At 47.3% G+C, this 13109-nt stretch overlaps 1 protein-coding gene across 1 annotated transcript; it reads left to right on the forward strand.

The window, feature by feature from the left end:
• Positions 1–642: 642 nt before the first annotated feature.
• On the forward strand, positions 643–12772 carry LOC129715895 (carcinoembryonic antigen-related cell adhesion molecule 5-like). Its single transcript, XM_055665784.1, has 5 exons — positions 643–965; positions 1750–2070; positions 6139–6414; positions 9465–9725; positions 12423–12772. The coding sequence occupies exons 1-5, from the start codon at positions 914–916 to the stop codon at positions 12770–12772; spliced, it is 1260 nt and encodes a 419-aa protein (XP_055521759.1). The 5' UTR covers positions 643–913.
• Positions 12773–13109: the final 337 nt, after the last annotated feature.

Raw genomic sequence — 13109 nt, forward strand, 5'->3', positions numbered from 1 at the left:
CAAGGGGCCACACACACACACACACACACACACACACACACACACACACACACACACACACACACACACACACACCACACACACACACACACACACACACACACACACACACACACACACACACACACACACACACACACACACACACACACACACACACACACACACACACACACACACACACACACACACACACACACACACACAGTTTAATAATAAGGGGTCGGCCATTTCGAACGGAGACGAGGAAACACTTTTCCACCCGGAGAGTTGTGAGTCTGTGGAATCATCTGCCTCAGAGGTGGAGGTCGGTTCTCTGGATTATTTCAAGAGAGAGCTAGATGGGGCTCTTAAAGATAGCGGAGTCAGGGGATATGGGGAGAAGGCAGTGTGTGTGTGTGTGTGTGTGTGTGTGTGTGTGTGTGTGTGTGTGTGTGTGTGTGTGTGTGTGTGTGTGTGTGTGTGTGTGTGTGTGTGTGTGTGTGTGTGTGTGTGTGTGTGTGTGTGTGTGTGTGTGTGTGTGTGCGCGCGAGTGAGTGTGTGTGTGTGTGTTCGTGCGTGTGGGTGTGTGTGTGTGTGTGTGTGTGTGTGTGTGCGTGCGTGTGGGTGTGTGTATGTGTGAGTATGTGTGTGTGTGGGGGGGGAGCTTCCATGGAAAGAGGAACAACACAGAACACTACGGCAGAAACAGGAAATAGCCCAACTTCTGCAACGGCCGAGTCATACATCTGATAAACAAGCCTCGTAAATCTCCTTTTTAAGATATGCCCTCCTCACATTAAAGGCGTGCGCTTGAAGCGGGGCGGGGCATGGAGTTAGCTGTCAGTAACGCCGCCTTTGACTGGACTCAAGTCAGCTGAGGCTAAAAGCAGGAAGCGCGGCTCAGTGAGTGAGTGAGAGTCGCCGAGACGGGATGGAGCTGCCGCCGCTGACCGCGCTCGCCTTTTGCCTCGTCATATCCACGGGTGAGAGTCGCTGTGTCAGACCGACAACGCGGTGGTTTGTGTCGCCGAGCGGGTCGCGGAGAACGGCAGAATTACACGCGGGCCGGGATAAGAGTGGACGTGGAGAGGATGTTTACACTATTGGGGGGAGTCTAGGACCAGAGGGCACAGCCTCCGAATTAAAAGATGATGGGCGTTTGTAGGCACTGGGATGCAGGAAGATTGTCCCCGAGTTTTGGACAAACCGAGGGGGGGATGTCAGTTTAAACTTACAGCGCATACAGAGAAGGTTCACCATAGAGATTCCTGGGAGGCAGGACTTTCCACTGGAGTGAGAGAGGCTCGAAGGACCAGAGGGTACTCCTGCACCTAAATAAAAGAACGTATCTTTTAGGAAGGTGAGGGGGGATTTTATTTAGCCAGAGGGTGGTGAATCTGTGGAATCGTTGCCACAGACGGGCGGTGGAGGCCACAAGTCAGTAGATATATTTAAAGCAGAGATAGATAGATTGTTGATTAGAACGGGTGTCGGGGGTTATGGGGAGAAGGCAGGAGAATGGGTTTTTTTCCTGCATCTAGCTTGTCCAGTCCTTTCATAATTGTATATGTTTCTATAAGACCCCCCTATCCTTCTAAACCCCAGTGAATACAAGCCTAGTCTTTTCAATCGGAGAATGGGGTTAGGAGGGAGAGATATATCAGACATGATTGAATGTCGGGGTGGCACTGACGGGCCGAATGGCCTAATTCTGCTCCTATCACTTGTGAACTTTTCCACGCTCTCATGCGCGTTTCTCATCCTCAGGCGGGTCGCAGGGATTTACCGTCGTGCCGGACAAGAGCGACTTATATGTTGCCATCGGGGGAGACGCGGTGTTCACGGTGCGGCCGTCTAGTGCTATCGGTAGCGGAACCTGGGTTTTCAAATCGAAAAGTATCGTCCAGTGGGTCGGAACAGGCCTGCAGTTCCATCCTGAGTACAAGTCACGGGTGGATTTAAACCTCACCACCGGGTCGCTGACACTGAGGTCGGTGAACGAGTCGGACAACGGGGTTTACACAGTGAATCTCAATGCAGTTGGCAGCGTCGCTCAAGCCACAGCGACCATCAAACTGCAGGCACTCGGTGAGTTTGACCTCGATCTTGTTCAATCATTAACTCTCGAATTATTATTGCCATTTCATTCTTGCCGTGAATGGAATGCTGGAGTAACTCAGCGGGTCAGGCAGGCAGCATCTCTGTGGAGAACGTGGACAGGTACAGAGTGCTGGAGTAACTCAGTGGGACAGGCAGCATCTCTGTGAAGAGAAGGGAGAGGTGACGTTTCGGATCGAGACACTTCTAAAGGTTACTTGAAGTTATATTGAGGGGTTTAGAAAGTGTGCGTGTGTTAGTTTCGTGCTGAGGTGTGTTAAAACATTATCGCTGTTTCCTTATAACCCTGATGGAATTTTATTTACCTGTACTTCCTCCTTTACCGTTGACCTGCGGTAACTTGATATTCACTTCCGCCTTCATAGACAATAATAATAATAATAATAATCTTATGTATGTAGCACATTTTCAGTCAACTTGCATAGACTGGATAGACTCGGCTTGTACTCTCTAGAATTTAGGAGATTGAGAGAGGATCTTATAGAAACCTACAACATTATTAAAGGGTTGGACAGGCTAGATGCAGGAAGATTGTTCCCGATGTTGGGGAAGTCCAGGACAAGGGGTCGCAGCTTAAGGATAATAATAATAATAATAATGGTTATTTATATAGCACTTTTCAACAAAACCAGTATTTGAACCAAAGTGCTTTACAGAGGTTGATTAAATTAATTGAACAGATCAAATGTCAATAAATCCATACAAAACAAAAAAGAGAAAAAGAAAAAAGAGACACAGAACAGTACACTATAGAAATCAACGTGAAACGTCCCCCCACAGCAGAATTCACTGTGAGGGAAGGCACTAAAAATATCCAGTTCTCCCCCTCATAGTCCACCCGAGGTCGGGGTCTATATGTGGCCTCCTCAGCCAACTCGATGTTCTCAGGCCCTCTGCCACGAAGCTGGATCATCGGCGACGGGTGAACATAAGGGGGAAATCCTTTAAACCCGAGATGAGAAGAACTTTTTTCACACAGAGAGTGGTGAATCTCTGGAACTCTCTGCCACAGAGGGTAGTTGAGGCCAGTTCATTGGCTATATTTAGATTCAGATTCAGATTCAGATTCAGATTCAATTTTAATTGTCATTGTCAGTGTACAGTACAGATACAACGAAATGCAACGAATAAGAGGGAGTTAGATGTTGCCCTTGAGGCTAAAGGGATCAGGGGGTATGGAGAGAAGGCAGGTACAGGATACTGAGTTGGAGGATCAGTCATGATCATATTAAAGGCGAATGGTGCAGGCTCGAAGGGCCGAATGGCCTCTACTCCTGCACCTATTATCTATGTTTCTATGTTTCTATGAAATAGACGAGGAGGGATTTCTTTAGCCAGAGGGTGGTGAATCTGTGGGATTCGTTGCCACAGACGGCGGTGGAGGCCACAAGTCAGTGGATATTTTTATGTAAGGCAGAGACAGATAGATTGTTGATTAGTGCGGGTGTCAGGGGTTATGGGGAGAAGGCAGGAGAATGGGGTTAGGAGGGAGAGAGATATCAGACATGATTGAATGTCGGGGTAGCACTGACGGGCCGAATGGCCTAATTCTGCTCCTATCACGTGTGAACTTTCCCCCGCTCTCATGCGCGTTCTCATCCCCAGGCGGGTCGCAGGGATTTACCGTCGTGCCGGAAAAGAGCGACTTATATGTTGCCATCGGGGGAGACGCGGTGTTCACGGTGCGGCCGTCTAGTGCTATCGCCAGCGGAACCTGGGATTTCAAATCGAAAAGTATCGTCATGTGGGTCGGAACAGGCGTGCAGTTCCATCCTGAGTACAAGTCACGGGTGGATTTAAACTTCACCACCGGGTCGCTGGTGCTGAGGTCGGTGAACGAGTCGGACAACGGGGTTTACACAGTGTCACTCATTGCAGTTGGCGGCGTCCAAGCCACAGCGACCATCACACTGAAGGCACTCGGTGAGTTTGACCTCGATCTTGTTCAATCATTAACTCTCGAATTATTATTGCCATTTCATTCTTGCCGTGAATGAAGTGCTGGAGTAACTCAGCGGGTCAGGCAGGCAGCATCTCTGTGGAGAACGTGGACAGGTACAGAGTGCTGGAGTAACTCAGCGGGTCAGACAGCAGCAACTCTGTGAAGAGAAGGAAGAGGTGACGTTTCGGGTCGAGACACTTCTACAGGTTAATTGAAGTTATATTGAGGGGTTTAGAAAGTGCTGCGTGTGTTAGTTTCGTGCTGAGGTGTGTTAAAACATTATCGCTGTTTCCTTATAACCCTGATGGAATTTTATTTATCTGTACTTCCTCCTTTACCATTGACCTGCGGTGACGGTAAAGGAGGAAGTACAGTGATTTTATTCACTTCCGCCTTCATAGACAATAATAATAATAATAATAATCTTATTTATAAAAGGAAGGATGTCAACAAAATAGAGAGAGTACAGAGGAGATTTACTAGAATGTTGCCTGGGTTTCAACAACTAAGTTACAGAGATAGGTTGAATAAGTTAGGTCTTTATTCTCTGGAGCGCAGAAGGTTAAGGGGGGCCTGATAGAGGTCTTTAAAATGATGAGAGGGATAGACAGAGTTGATGTGGACAAGCTTTTCCCTTTGAGAATAGGGAAGATTCAAACAAGAGGTTCAGACATGACTTCAGAATTAAGGGACAGAAGTTTAGGGGTAACATGAGGGGGAACTTCTTTACTCAGAGAGTGGTAGCGGTGTGGAATGAGCTTCCAGTGGAAGTGGTGGAGGCAGGTTCGTTGGTATCATTTAAAAATAAATTGGATAGGCATATGGATGAGAAGGCAATGGAGGGTTATGGTATGAGTGCAGGCAGGTAGGTGGGACTAAGGGAACAAAGTTGTTCGGCACGGACTTGTAGGGCCGAGATGGCCTGTTTCCGTGCTGTAATTGTTATATAGTTATATGGTTATATAGCACATTTTCAGTCAACTTGCATTGACCCCAAAGTGCTTCACATAATTACATTACATTACACACAGGCAAAGGTGGGTGAAGTGTCTTGCCCCAAGGACACAACGACAGAATGCACTCCAAGCGGGATTCGAACCGGCTACCTCCCGGTCGCCAGCCGAGCACTTAGCCCATTGGTCCATCTGTCGTCCCAGCTGTCAGCCAGTAGACAACAGCCAGTAGACAACAGGTGCAGGAGTTGGCCATTCCACCCTTCGAGCCTGCACCGCCATTCAATGTGATCATGGCTGATCATCCACAATCAGTTCCCCGTCCCTGCATTCTCCCCAAATCCCCTGACTCAGCTATCTTTAAGAACTCTATTTCCCCATTTGTTACATTTGTCATAGCAAAAGGATTTGAGTCTAGGAGCAGGGAGGTTCTACTGCAGTTGTACAGGGTCTTGGTGAGACCACACCTGGAGTATTGCGTACAGTTTTGGTCTCCTAATCTGAGGAAGGACATTATTGCCATAGAGGGAGTACAGAGACGGTTCACCAGACTGATTCCTGGGATGTCAGGACTTTCATATGAAGAAAGACTGGATAGACTCGGCTTGTACTCGCTAGAATTTAGGAGATTGAGAGGGGATCTTATAGAAACTTACAACATTCTTAAGGGGTTGGACAGGCTAGATGCTGGAAGATTGTTCCCGGTGTTGGGGAAGTCCAGGACAAGGGGTCACAGTTTAAGGATAAGGGGGAAATCTTTTAGGGCCGAGATGAGAAAAACATTTTTCACACAGAGAGTGGTGAATCTGTGGAATGCTCTGCCACAGAAGGTAGTTGAGGCCACACAGTTCATTGGCTATATTTAAGAGAGAGTTAGATGTGGCCCTTGTGGCTAAAGGGATGAGGGGGTATGGAGAGAAGGCAGGTACAGGATACTGAGTTGGATGATCAGCCATGATCATATTGAATGGCGGATGGTGCAGGCTCGAAGGGCCGAATGGCCTCTACTCCTGCACCTATTGTCTATGTTTCTATGTGTCTATGTCTCTGGGGCCAGATATGTGAAGTATTCGGGCAGGTATTAGTTAGTGGGCGCGGGCTGATCCACGCTTGTAATGAATCATCTCGCTGTGTTTTTAACAGAACCTGTCTCTCAGCCTGTGATCACATCCAATGACGCCCGCCCTGTAGAATACACTGACACGGTGACTTTACAGTGCGTGGCCGTGGGCACGGATGTCTCATATGCCTGGTCCATGAACGGCCTAACGCTTAGCCCGAGCGACCGGCTGGTCTTGAGTAACGGCAACCGCACTCTCATCATCAATGGCGTGCTCAGATCGGACAAGGAGTTCACCTGCACTGGGTCCAACCCGCTCAACACAAACACCAGCGATCCATTCCTGCTGGACGTCAGCTGTAAGTGGTCACCACGGTGGCGGGTCCGATCTAGTGGGTGGTCGCTTCTCCAATCGTCCCAATCGTGGAGTATAGAAGCTGGGATGTAATGTTAAAATTGTACAAGGCATTGGTGAGACCAAATCTGGAGTATGGTGTACAATTTTGGTCGCCAAATTATAGGAAGGATGTCAACAAAATAGAGAGAGTACAGAGGAGATTTACTAGAATGTTGCCTGGGTTTCAACAACTAAGTTACAGAGATAGGTTGAATAAGTTAGGTCTTTATTCTCTGGAGCGCAGAAGGTTAAGGGGGGACTTGATAGAGGTCTTTAAAATGATGAGATGGATAGACAGAGTTGATGTGGACAAGCTTTTCCCTTTGAGAATAGGGAAGATTCAAACAAGAGGGCATGACTTCAGAATTAAGGGACAGAAGTTTAGGGGCAATATGAGGGGGAACTTCTTTACTCAGAGAGTGGTAGCGGTATGGAATGAGCTTCCAGTGGAAGTGGTGTCGGCAGGTTCGTTGGTATCATTTAAAAATAAATTGGATAGGCATATGGATGAGAAGGGAATGGAGGGTTATGGTACGAGTGCAGGCAGGTGGGACTAAGGGGAAAAACATTTGTTCGGCACGGACTTGTAGGGCCGAGATGGCCTGTTTCCGTGCTGTAATTGTTATATGGTTATATGGTTATATGGAGGCGCGGGGACTGGATGCGGGGGGCAATGGGGTTTGAGACACCAATCTCCGCCAATAATCGCACTGGTCCATGGGGGGAATGGAAGATGATTCTTCCCCCAAAACACAAAGTGCTGGAGTAACTAAGCGGGTCAGGCAGAATCTCTGTGGAGAACATGGACAGGTACAAAGTGCTGGAGTAACTCACCAGGTCAGGCGGCATATAACCATATAACCATATAACAATTACAGCACGGAAACAGGCCATCTTGACCCAACAAGTCCCTCCCGAACACTTACTCAAGATTCAAGATTCAAGATTCAATTTACTTGTCATTTATACCACTTGAGGTCCAAACGAAATGCCGTTTCTGCAGCCATACATTACAAACAAATAGACCCAAGACACAACATAATTTACATAAACATCCATCACATCGCTGTGATGGAAGGCCAAAAAAACTTACCGCGACCAAAAACTAGATGGGACTCTCCACTAGTCCCATCTACCTGCACTCAGACCATAACCCCCCATTCCTTTCTCATCCATATACCTATCCAATTTATTTTTAAATGATAAAATCGAACCTGCTCCACCACTTCCACTGGAAGCTCATTCCACACAGCTACCACTCTCTGAGTAAAGAAGTTCCCCCTCATGTTACCCCTAAACTTCTGTCCCTTAATTCTCAAGTCATGTCCTCTTGTTTGAATCTTCCCTACTCTCAATGGGAAAAGATTGTCCACATCAACTCTGTCTATCCCTCTCATCATTTTAAAAACCTCTATCAAGTCCCCCCTTAACCTTCTGCGCTCCAAAGAATAAAGACCTAACTTGATCAACCTTTCTCTGTAACTTAGTTGCTGAAACCCAGGCAACATTCTAGTAAATCTCCTCTGTACTCTCTCTATTTTGTTGACATCCTTCCTATAATTGGGCGACCAGAATTGTACACCATACTCCAGATTTGGCCTCACCAATGCCTTGTAGAATTTTAACATTACATCCCAACTTCTATACTCAATGCTCTGATTTATAAAGGCTAGCATACCAACAGCTTTCTTTACCACCATATCTATATGAGATTCCAACTTCAGGGAACTATCTGTGGAGAACTCTGTGGAGAACATGGACAGGTCCCACTGAGTTACTCCAGCACCCTTGTGTCCATTTGTGAATGGATCTGCATATGCACTTCCTGTTCTCAAACCATTTTGCAATTGGCTGCGTCTAAATTCAACCTCAGCCCATCGCCCCCGGATCACAGTCCACCTGATCCTCTGGGTGTTACCTCTCGGTCATTTGATTGGTCTCAGCGGGACAGGCAGCATCTCTGGAGAGAAGCAAGACCCTTCCTCAAGCTGTCAGCGGGTGGCGAGTCTGTGGAATTCATTGCCGCATACGGCTGTGGAGGTCAGGTCAGTGGACAATTTGAAGGCAGAGATAGATAGATAGACTGACAGGCAGGCAGACAGACAAACAGACAGACAGACAGACAGACAGACAGACAGACAGACAGACAGACAGACAGACAGACAGATAGATAGATAGATAGATTAGATAGATAGATAGATAGATAGATAGATAGATAGGTTAGATAGATAGATAGATAGATAGATAGATAGATAGATAGATAGATAGATAGATAGATAGATAGATAGATAGATAGATAGATAGATAGATAGATAGATGGATAGATAGATAGATAGATAGATAGATAGATAGATAGATAGATAGATAGATAGATAGATAGATAGATAGATAGATAGATAGATAGATAGATAGATAGATAGATTGATGGATAGATAGATAGATAGGTAGATAGGTAGATAGATAGATGGAGAGAGAGAGAGAGAGAGAGAGAGAGAGATAGAGAGAGAGAGAGAGAGAGATAGATAGATAGATAGATAGATAGATAGATAGATAGATAGATAGATAGATAGATAGATAGATAGATAGATAGATAGATAGATAGATAGATAGATAGATAGATAGATAGATAGATAGATAGATTCTTGATTAGTGTAGGGGTTGGGGACAAGGCGGGAGAGGTAGATCAGCCATGATTGAATGGCGGAGAAGCCGTGATGGGCCGAATGGCCTAATTCTGCCCCTATCACTGATGAAGATAAAATTGGATAGACACAAAATACTGGAGTAACACAGCGGGCAGGCAGCATCTCTGCATCATTTATCTGGAGAGGGATTGTTTCCATTCCTATATCCTGTAGACTAGTCTGGTGTGGTCCTCGGTCTAGTGTCTGTCTGCATCCGTCTAGTAGTCGCCTGGTGGCGGGATGGAGATTTCCTTTCGCAGCCCATCCGCTCGCCCCCTCCCCCCTAATGGAAGGAAGTCTACAGACTCCACTCTGAATTGTCTTCTAGACGGACCGGAAAGTGTTAACATATCCGTCAGCCCCGAGCAGGCCATTCACACCTCTGGCACGAACGTCTCTCTCACCTGTGCTGCTGTTTCCAATCCCGCCCCAGAATATCAATGGCTCTTCAATGGGCTGTTGCGACAACGCGGGCGACAACTAGTCATTGCGGCCCTTGGCTTCTATGACATGGGAAGATACACCTGCAAGGTGTTCAACAGTGTGACCGGAAGGTCAAATTCCACTTCGCGAATCATCACCGTTTTTGGTAAGTATTTAGTCTATGGAAGTTGGGAGGTCATGTCACTGTTGTACAAGACGTTGGTGAGACCACACTCAGAGTATTGTGTTCAGTTCTGGGCACCAAGTTATAGGAATTATAATATAGACACGATACAATAGACAATAGGGGCAGTAGTAGAGGCTGTTCGGCCCTTCGAGCCAGCATCACCATTCAATGTAATCATGGCTGATCATCCCCAATCAGTACCCCGTTCCTGCCTTCTCCCCATATCCCCTGACTCTCTCTCTCGCTATCTTTAAGAGCCCCATCTATCTCTCTCTTGAAAGTAAACATAGAAACATAGAAACATAGAAATTAGGTGCAGGAGTAGGGCATTCGGCCCTTCGAGCCTGCGCCGCCATTCAATATGATCATGGCTGATCATCCAACTCAGTATCCCGTACCTGCCTTCTCTCCATACCCCCTGATCCCTTTAGCCACAAGGGCCACATCTAACTCCCTCTTAAATATAGCCAATGAACTGGCCTCGACTACCCTCTGCAGCAGAGAGTTCCAGAGATTCACCACTCTCTGTGTGAAAAAAGTTCTTCTCATCTCGGTCCATCATCAAAGTATCCAGAGATCCGACCTCCACCGCCCTCTGAGGCAGAGAATCCCACAGACTCACAACTCTCGGGGTGGAAAAAGTGTTTCCTCGTCTCCGTTCTAAATGGCCGACCCCTTATTCTTATACTGTGTGTGTGTGTGTGTGTGTGTGTGTGTGTGTGTGTGTGTGTGTGTGTGTGTGTGTGTGGTGTGTGTGTGTGTGTGTGTGTGTGGTGTGTGTGTGTGTGTGTGTGTGTGTGTGTGTGTGTGTGTGTGTGTGTGTGTGTGTGTGTGTGTGTGTGTGTGTGTGTGTGTGTGTGTGTGTGTGTGTGTGTGTGTGTGTGTGTGTGTGTGTGTGTGTGTGTGTGTGTGTGTGTGTGTGTGTGTGTGTGTGTGTGTGTGTGTGTGTGTGTGTGTGTGTGTGTCCCTGGTTCTGGGCTCCCCCAACATCGGGAACATGTTTCCGTAGAAGCACATCTGCACTTTGCTTCACTGTTCGATCACAAAGGTCATCACGATGGTTGTAAAATATAATGCGTTTGTTAGCAATTCCTTTCAAAGATTCTGCATCAGCTATTTATCTGCCTACTGACACCGAGCAGCAAGCAACAAGAGATTTGGATGAAGGGATTCAAAGTAATATTAGCAAATTTTCAGATGGCACAAAGCTGGGTGGCAGTGTGAGCTGTGAGGAGGATGCTATGAGAATGCAGCGTGACTTGGACAGGTTGGGGGAGCGGGCAGATGCATGGCAGATGCAGTTTAATGCGGATTAATGTGAGGTTATACACTTTGGTAGCAAAAACAGGTACGCAGATAACTATCTAAATGGCTTCAAGTTGGGAAAGGGGGGGGATCTGGGGGTCCTTGTTCATCAGTCTATGAAAGTAAGCATGCAGGTACAGCAGGCAGTGAAGAAAGCCAATGGCATGTTGGCCTTTATAACAAGAGGAGTTGAATATAGGAGCAAAGCGGTCCTTGTGCAGTTGTACAGGGCCCTGGTGAGACCACATCTGGAGTATTGTGTACAGTTTTGACCTGTTGGCCTTTATAACAAGAGGAGTTGAATATAGGAGCAAAGCGGTCCTTCTGCAGTTGTACAGGGCCCTGGTGAGACCACACCTGGAGTATTGTGTACAGTTTTGACCTGTTGGCCTTTACAACAAGAGGAGTTGAATATAGGAGCAAAGAGGTCCTTCTGCAGTTGTACAGGGCCCCAGTGAGACCACACCTGGAGTATTGTGTGCAGTTTTGGTCCCCTAATTTGAGGAAGGACATTCTTGCTATTGAGGGGGCCCAGCGTAGGTTCACCAGGTTAATTCCCGGGATGGCGGGACTGTCATATGCTGAGAGACTGGGTCGACTAGGCTTGTATTCACTGGAATTTAGAAGGATGAGAGGCGATCTTACAGAAACATATACAATTCTTAAAAAATTGGACAGGCTAGATGGTTAGGAGATTGAGAGGGGATCGTATAGAAACTTACAAAATTCTTAAGGGGTTGGACAGGCTAGATGCAGGAAGATTGTTCCCGATGTTGGGGAAGTCCAGGACAAGGGGTCACAGCTTAAGGATAAGGGGGGAATCCTTTAAAACCGAGATGAGGAGAACTTTTTTCACACAGAGAGTGGTGAATCTGTGGAACTCTCTGCCACAGAGGGTAGTTGAGGCCACACAGTTCATTGGCTATATTTAAGAGGGAGTTAGATGTGGCCCTTGTGGCTAAAGGGATCAGGGGGTATGGAGAGAAGGCAGGTACGGGATACTGAGTTGGATGATCAGCCATGATCATATTGAATGGCGGTGCAGGCTCGAAGGGCCGAATGGCCTCTACTCCTGCACCTAATTTCTATGTTTCTATGTTTCTATGGTGGGGAGGTCGGCATTTGTGATGGACCTTTGATGGTGGGGAGGTCAGCGTTTATGATGGGCCTTTGATGGTGGGGAGGTCAGCGTCTATGATGGGCCGGGCAGTGTCCACCATTGCCTGGTTGGAGTTGGGATGAACCTGGACGTCAGTTTCCCCAAACACGTCCTCATTCTGCACTGTCTCAATCTTTCATTAATCCACCACCTTCTGTGTTTTGTTCCTTACTCACCTGTGCACTAACCATCACCTCCTGTGTATTTAACAGAGCCTGTTTCCACACCCTATATCATCTCCAATGCCATCAGCTCCATAGAGCACAATGACACCGTGGTCTTGAGCTGTTTCGCGGCCGGGACTGACGCCTCTTACACGTGGAGTGAAGACAACAGCGTGATATCTAACGGCGGCAGGTTGGAACTGAGCGCCTATAACACACTCACCATTACCGGAGCATTGCGGTCGGACGGGCCGTTCACCTGCCGGGCCTCCAACGCGGTTAGCGCGGAGACAAGCGCGCCGTTCCCTCTCAATGTCTTTTGTAAGTGGCCGGGCCATCATTCAACACTTGTTACCAGTCCTGCTGAGCGAGATGATTCAGGGGAGAGAGGGCAGTAGGTGGGGGGGGGGGCATTGAGGAAAAGGAAGAATATTGTCAAGCTTAAAAGGGTTCAGAGAAGATTTACGAGGATGTTGCCAGGACTAGAGGGTGTGAGCTATAGGGAGAGGTTGAGCAGGCTGGGTCTCTATTCCATGCAGCGCAGAAGGATGCGGGGAGATCTTATAGAGGTGTACACAATCACGAGAGGAATAGATCGGGTAGATGCACAGAGCCTCTTGCCTAGAGAAGGGGGGGGTCGAGGACCAGAGGAATTCATTGCCACAGAAGGCGGTGCAGGTCTAATCAATTGAGATTTTAATGCAAAGATAGATAGAGTCTTGATCAGTAGGGGTG

The sequence above is a fragment of the Leucoraja erinacea genome, unplaced genomic scaffold, assembly GCF_028641065.1.
Source record: "Leucoraja erinacea ecotype New England unplaced genomic scaffold, Leri_hhj_1 Leri_1488S, whole genome shotgun sequence".
Classification (NCBI taxonomy): Eukaryota; Metazoa; Chordata; class Chondrichthyes; order Rajiformes; family Rajidae; genus Leucoraja; species Leucoraja erinaceus.

What these genes read in the sequence shown, in the direction of transcription:
- LOC129715895 (XM_055665784.1), top strand. Translation starts at nt 914, where the DNA reads ATGGAGCTGCCGCCGCTGACCGCGCTCGCCTTTTGCCTCGTCATATCC. An exon ending in TTGCCTCGTCATATCCACGG is followed by an intron (nt 966 to 1,749) that starts GTGAGAGTCGCT and finishes TCTCATCCTCAG; the next exon opens with GCGGGTCGCAGGGATTTACC. An exon ending in CATCAAACTGCAGGCACTCG is followed by an intron (nt 2,071 to 6,138) that starts GTGAGTTTGACC and finishes TGTTTTTAACAG; the next exon opens with AACCTGTCTCTCAGCCTGTG.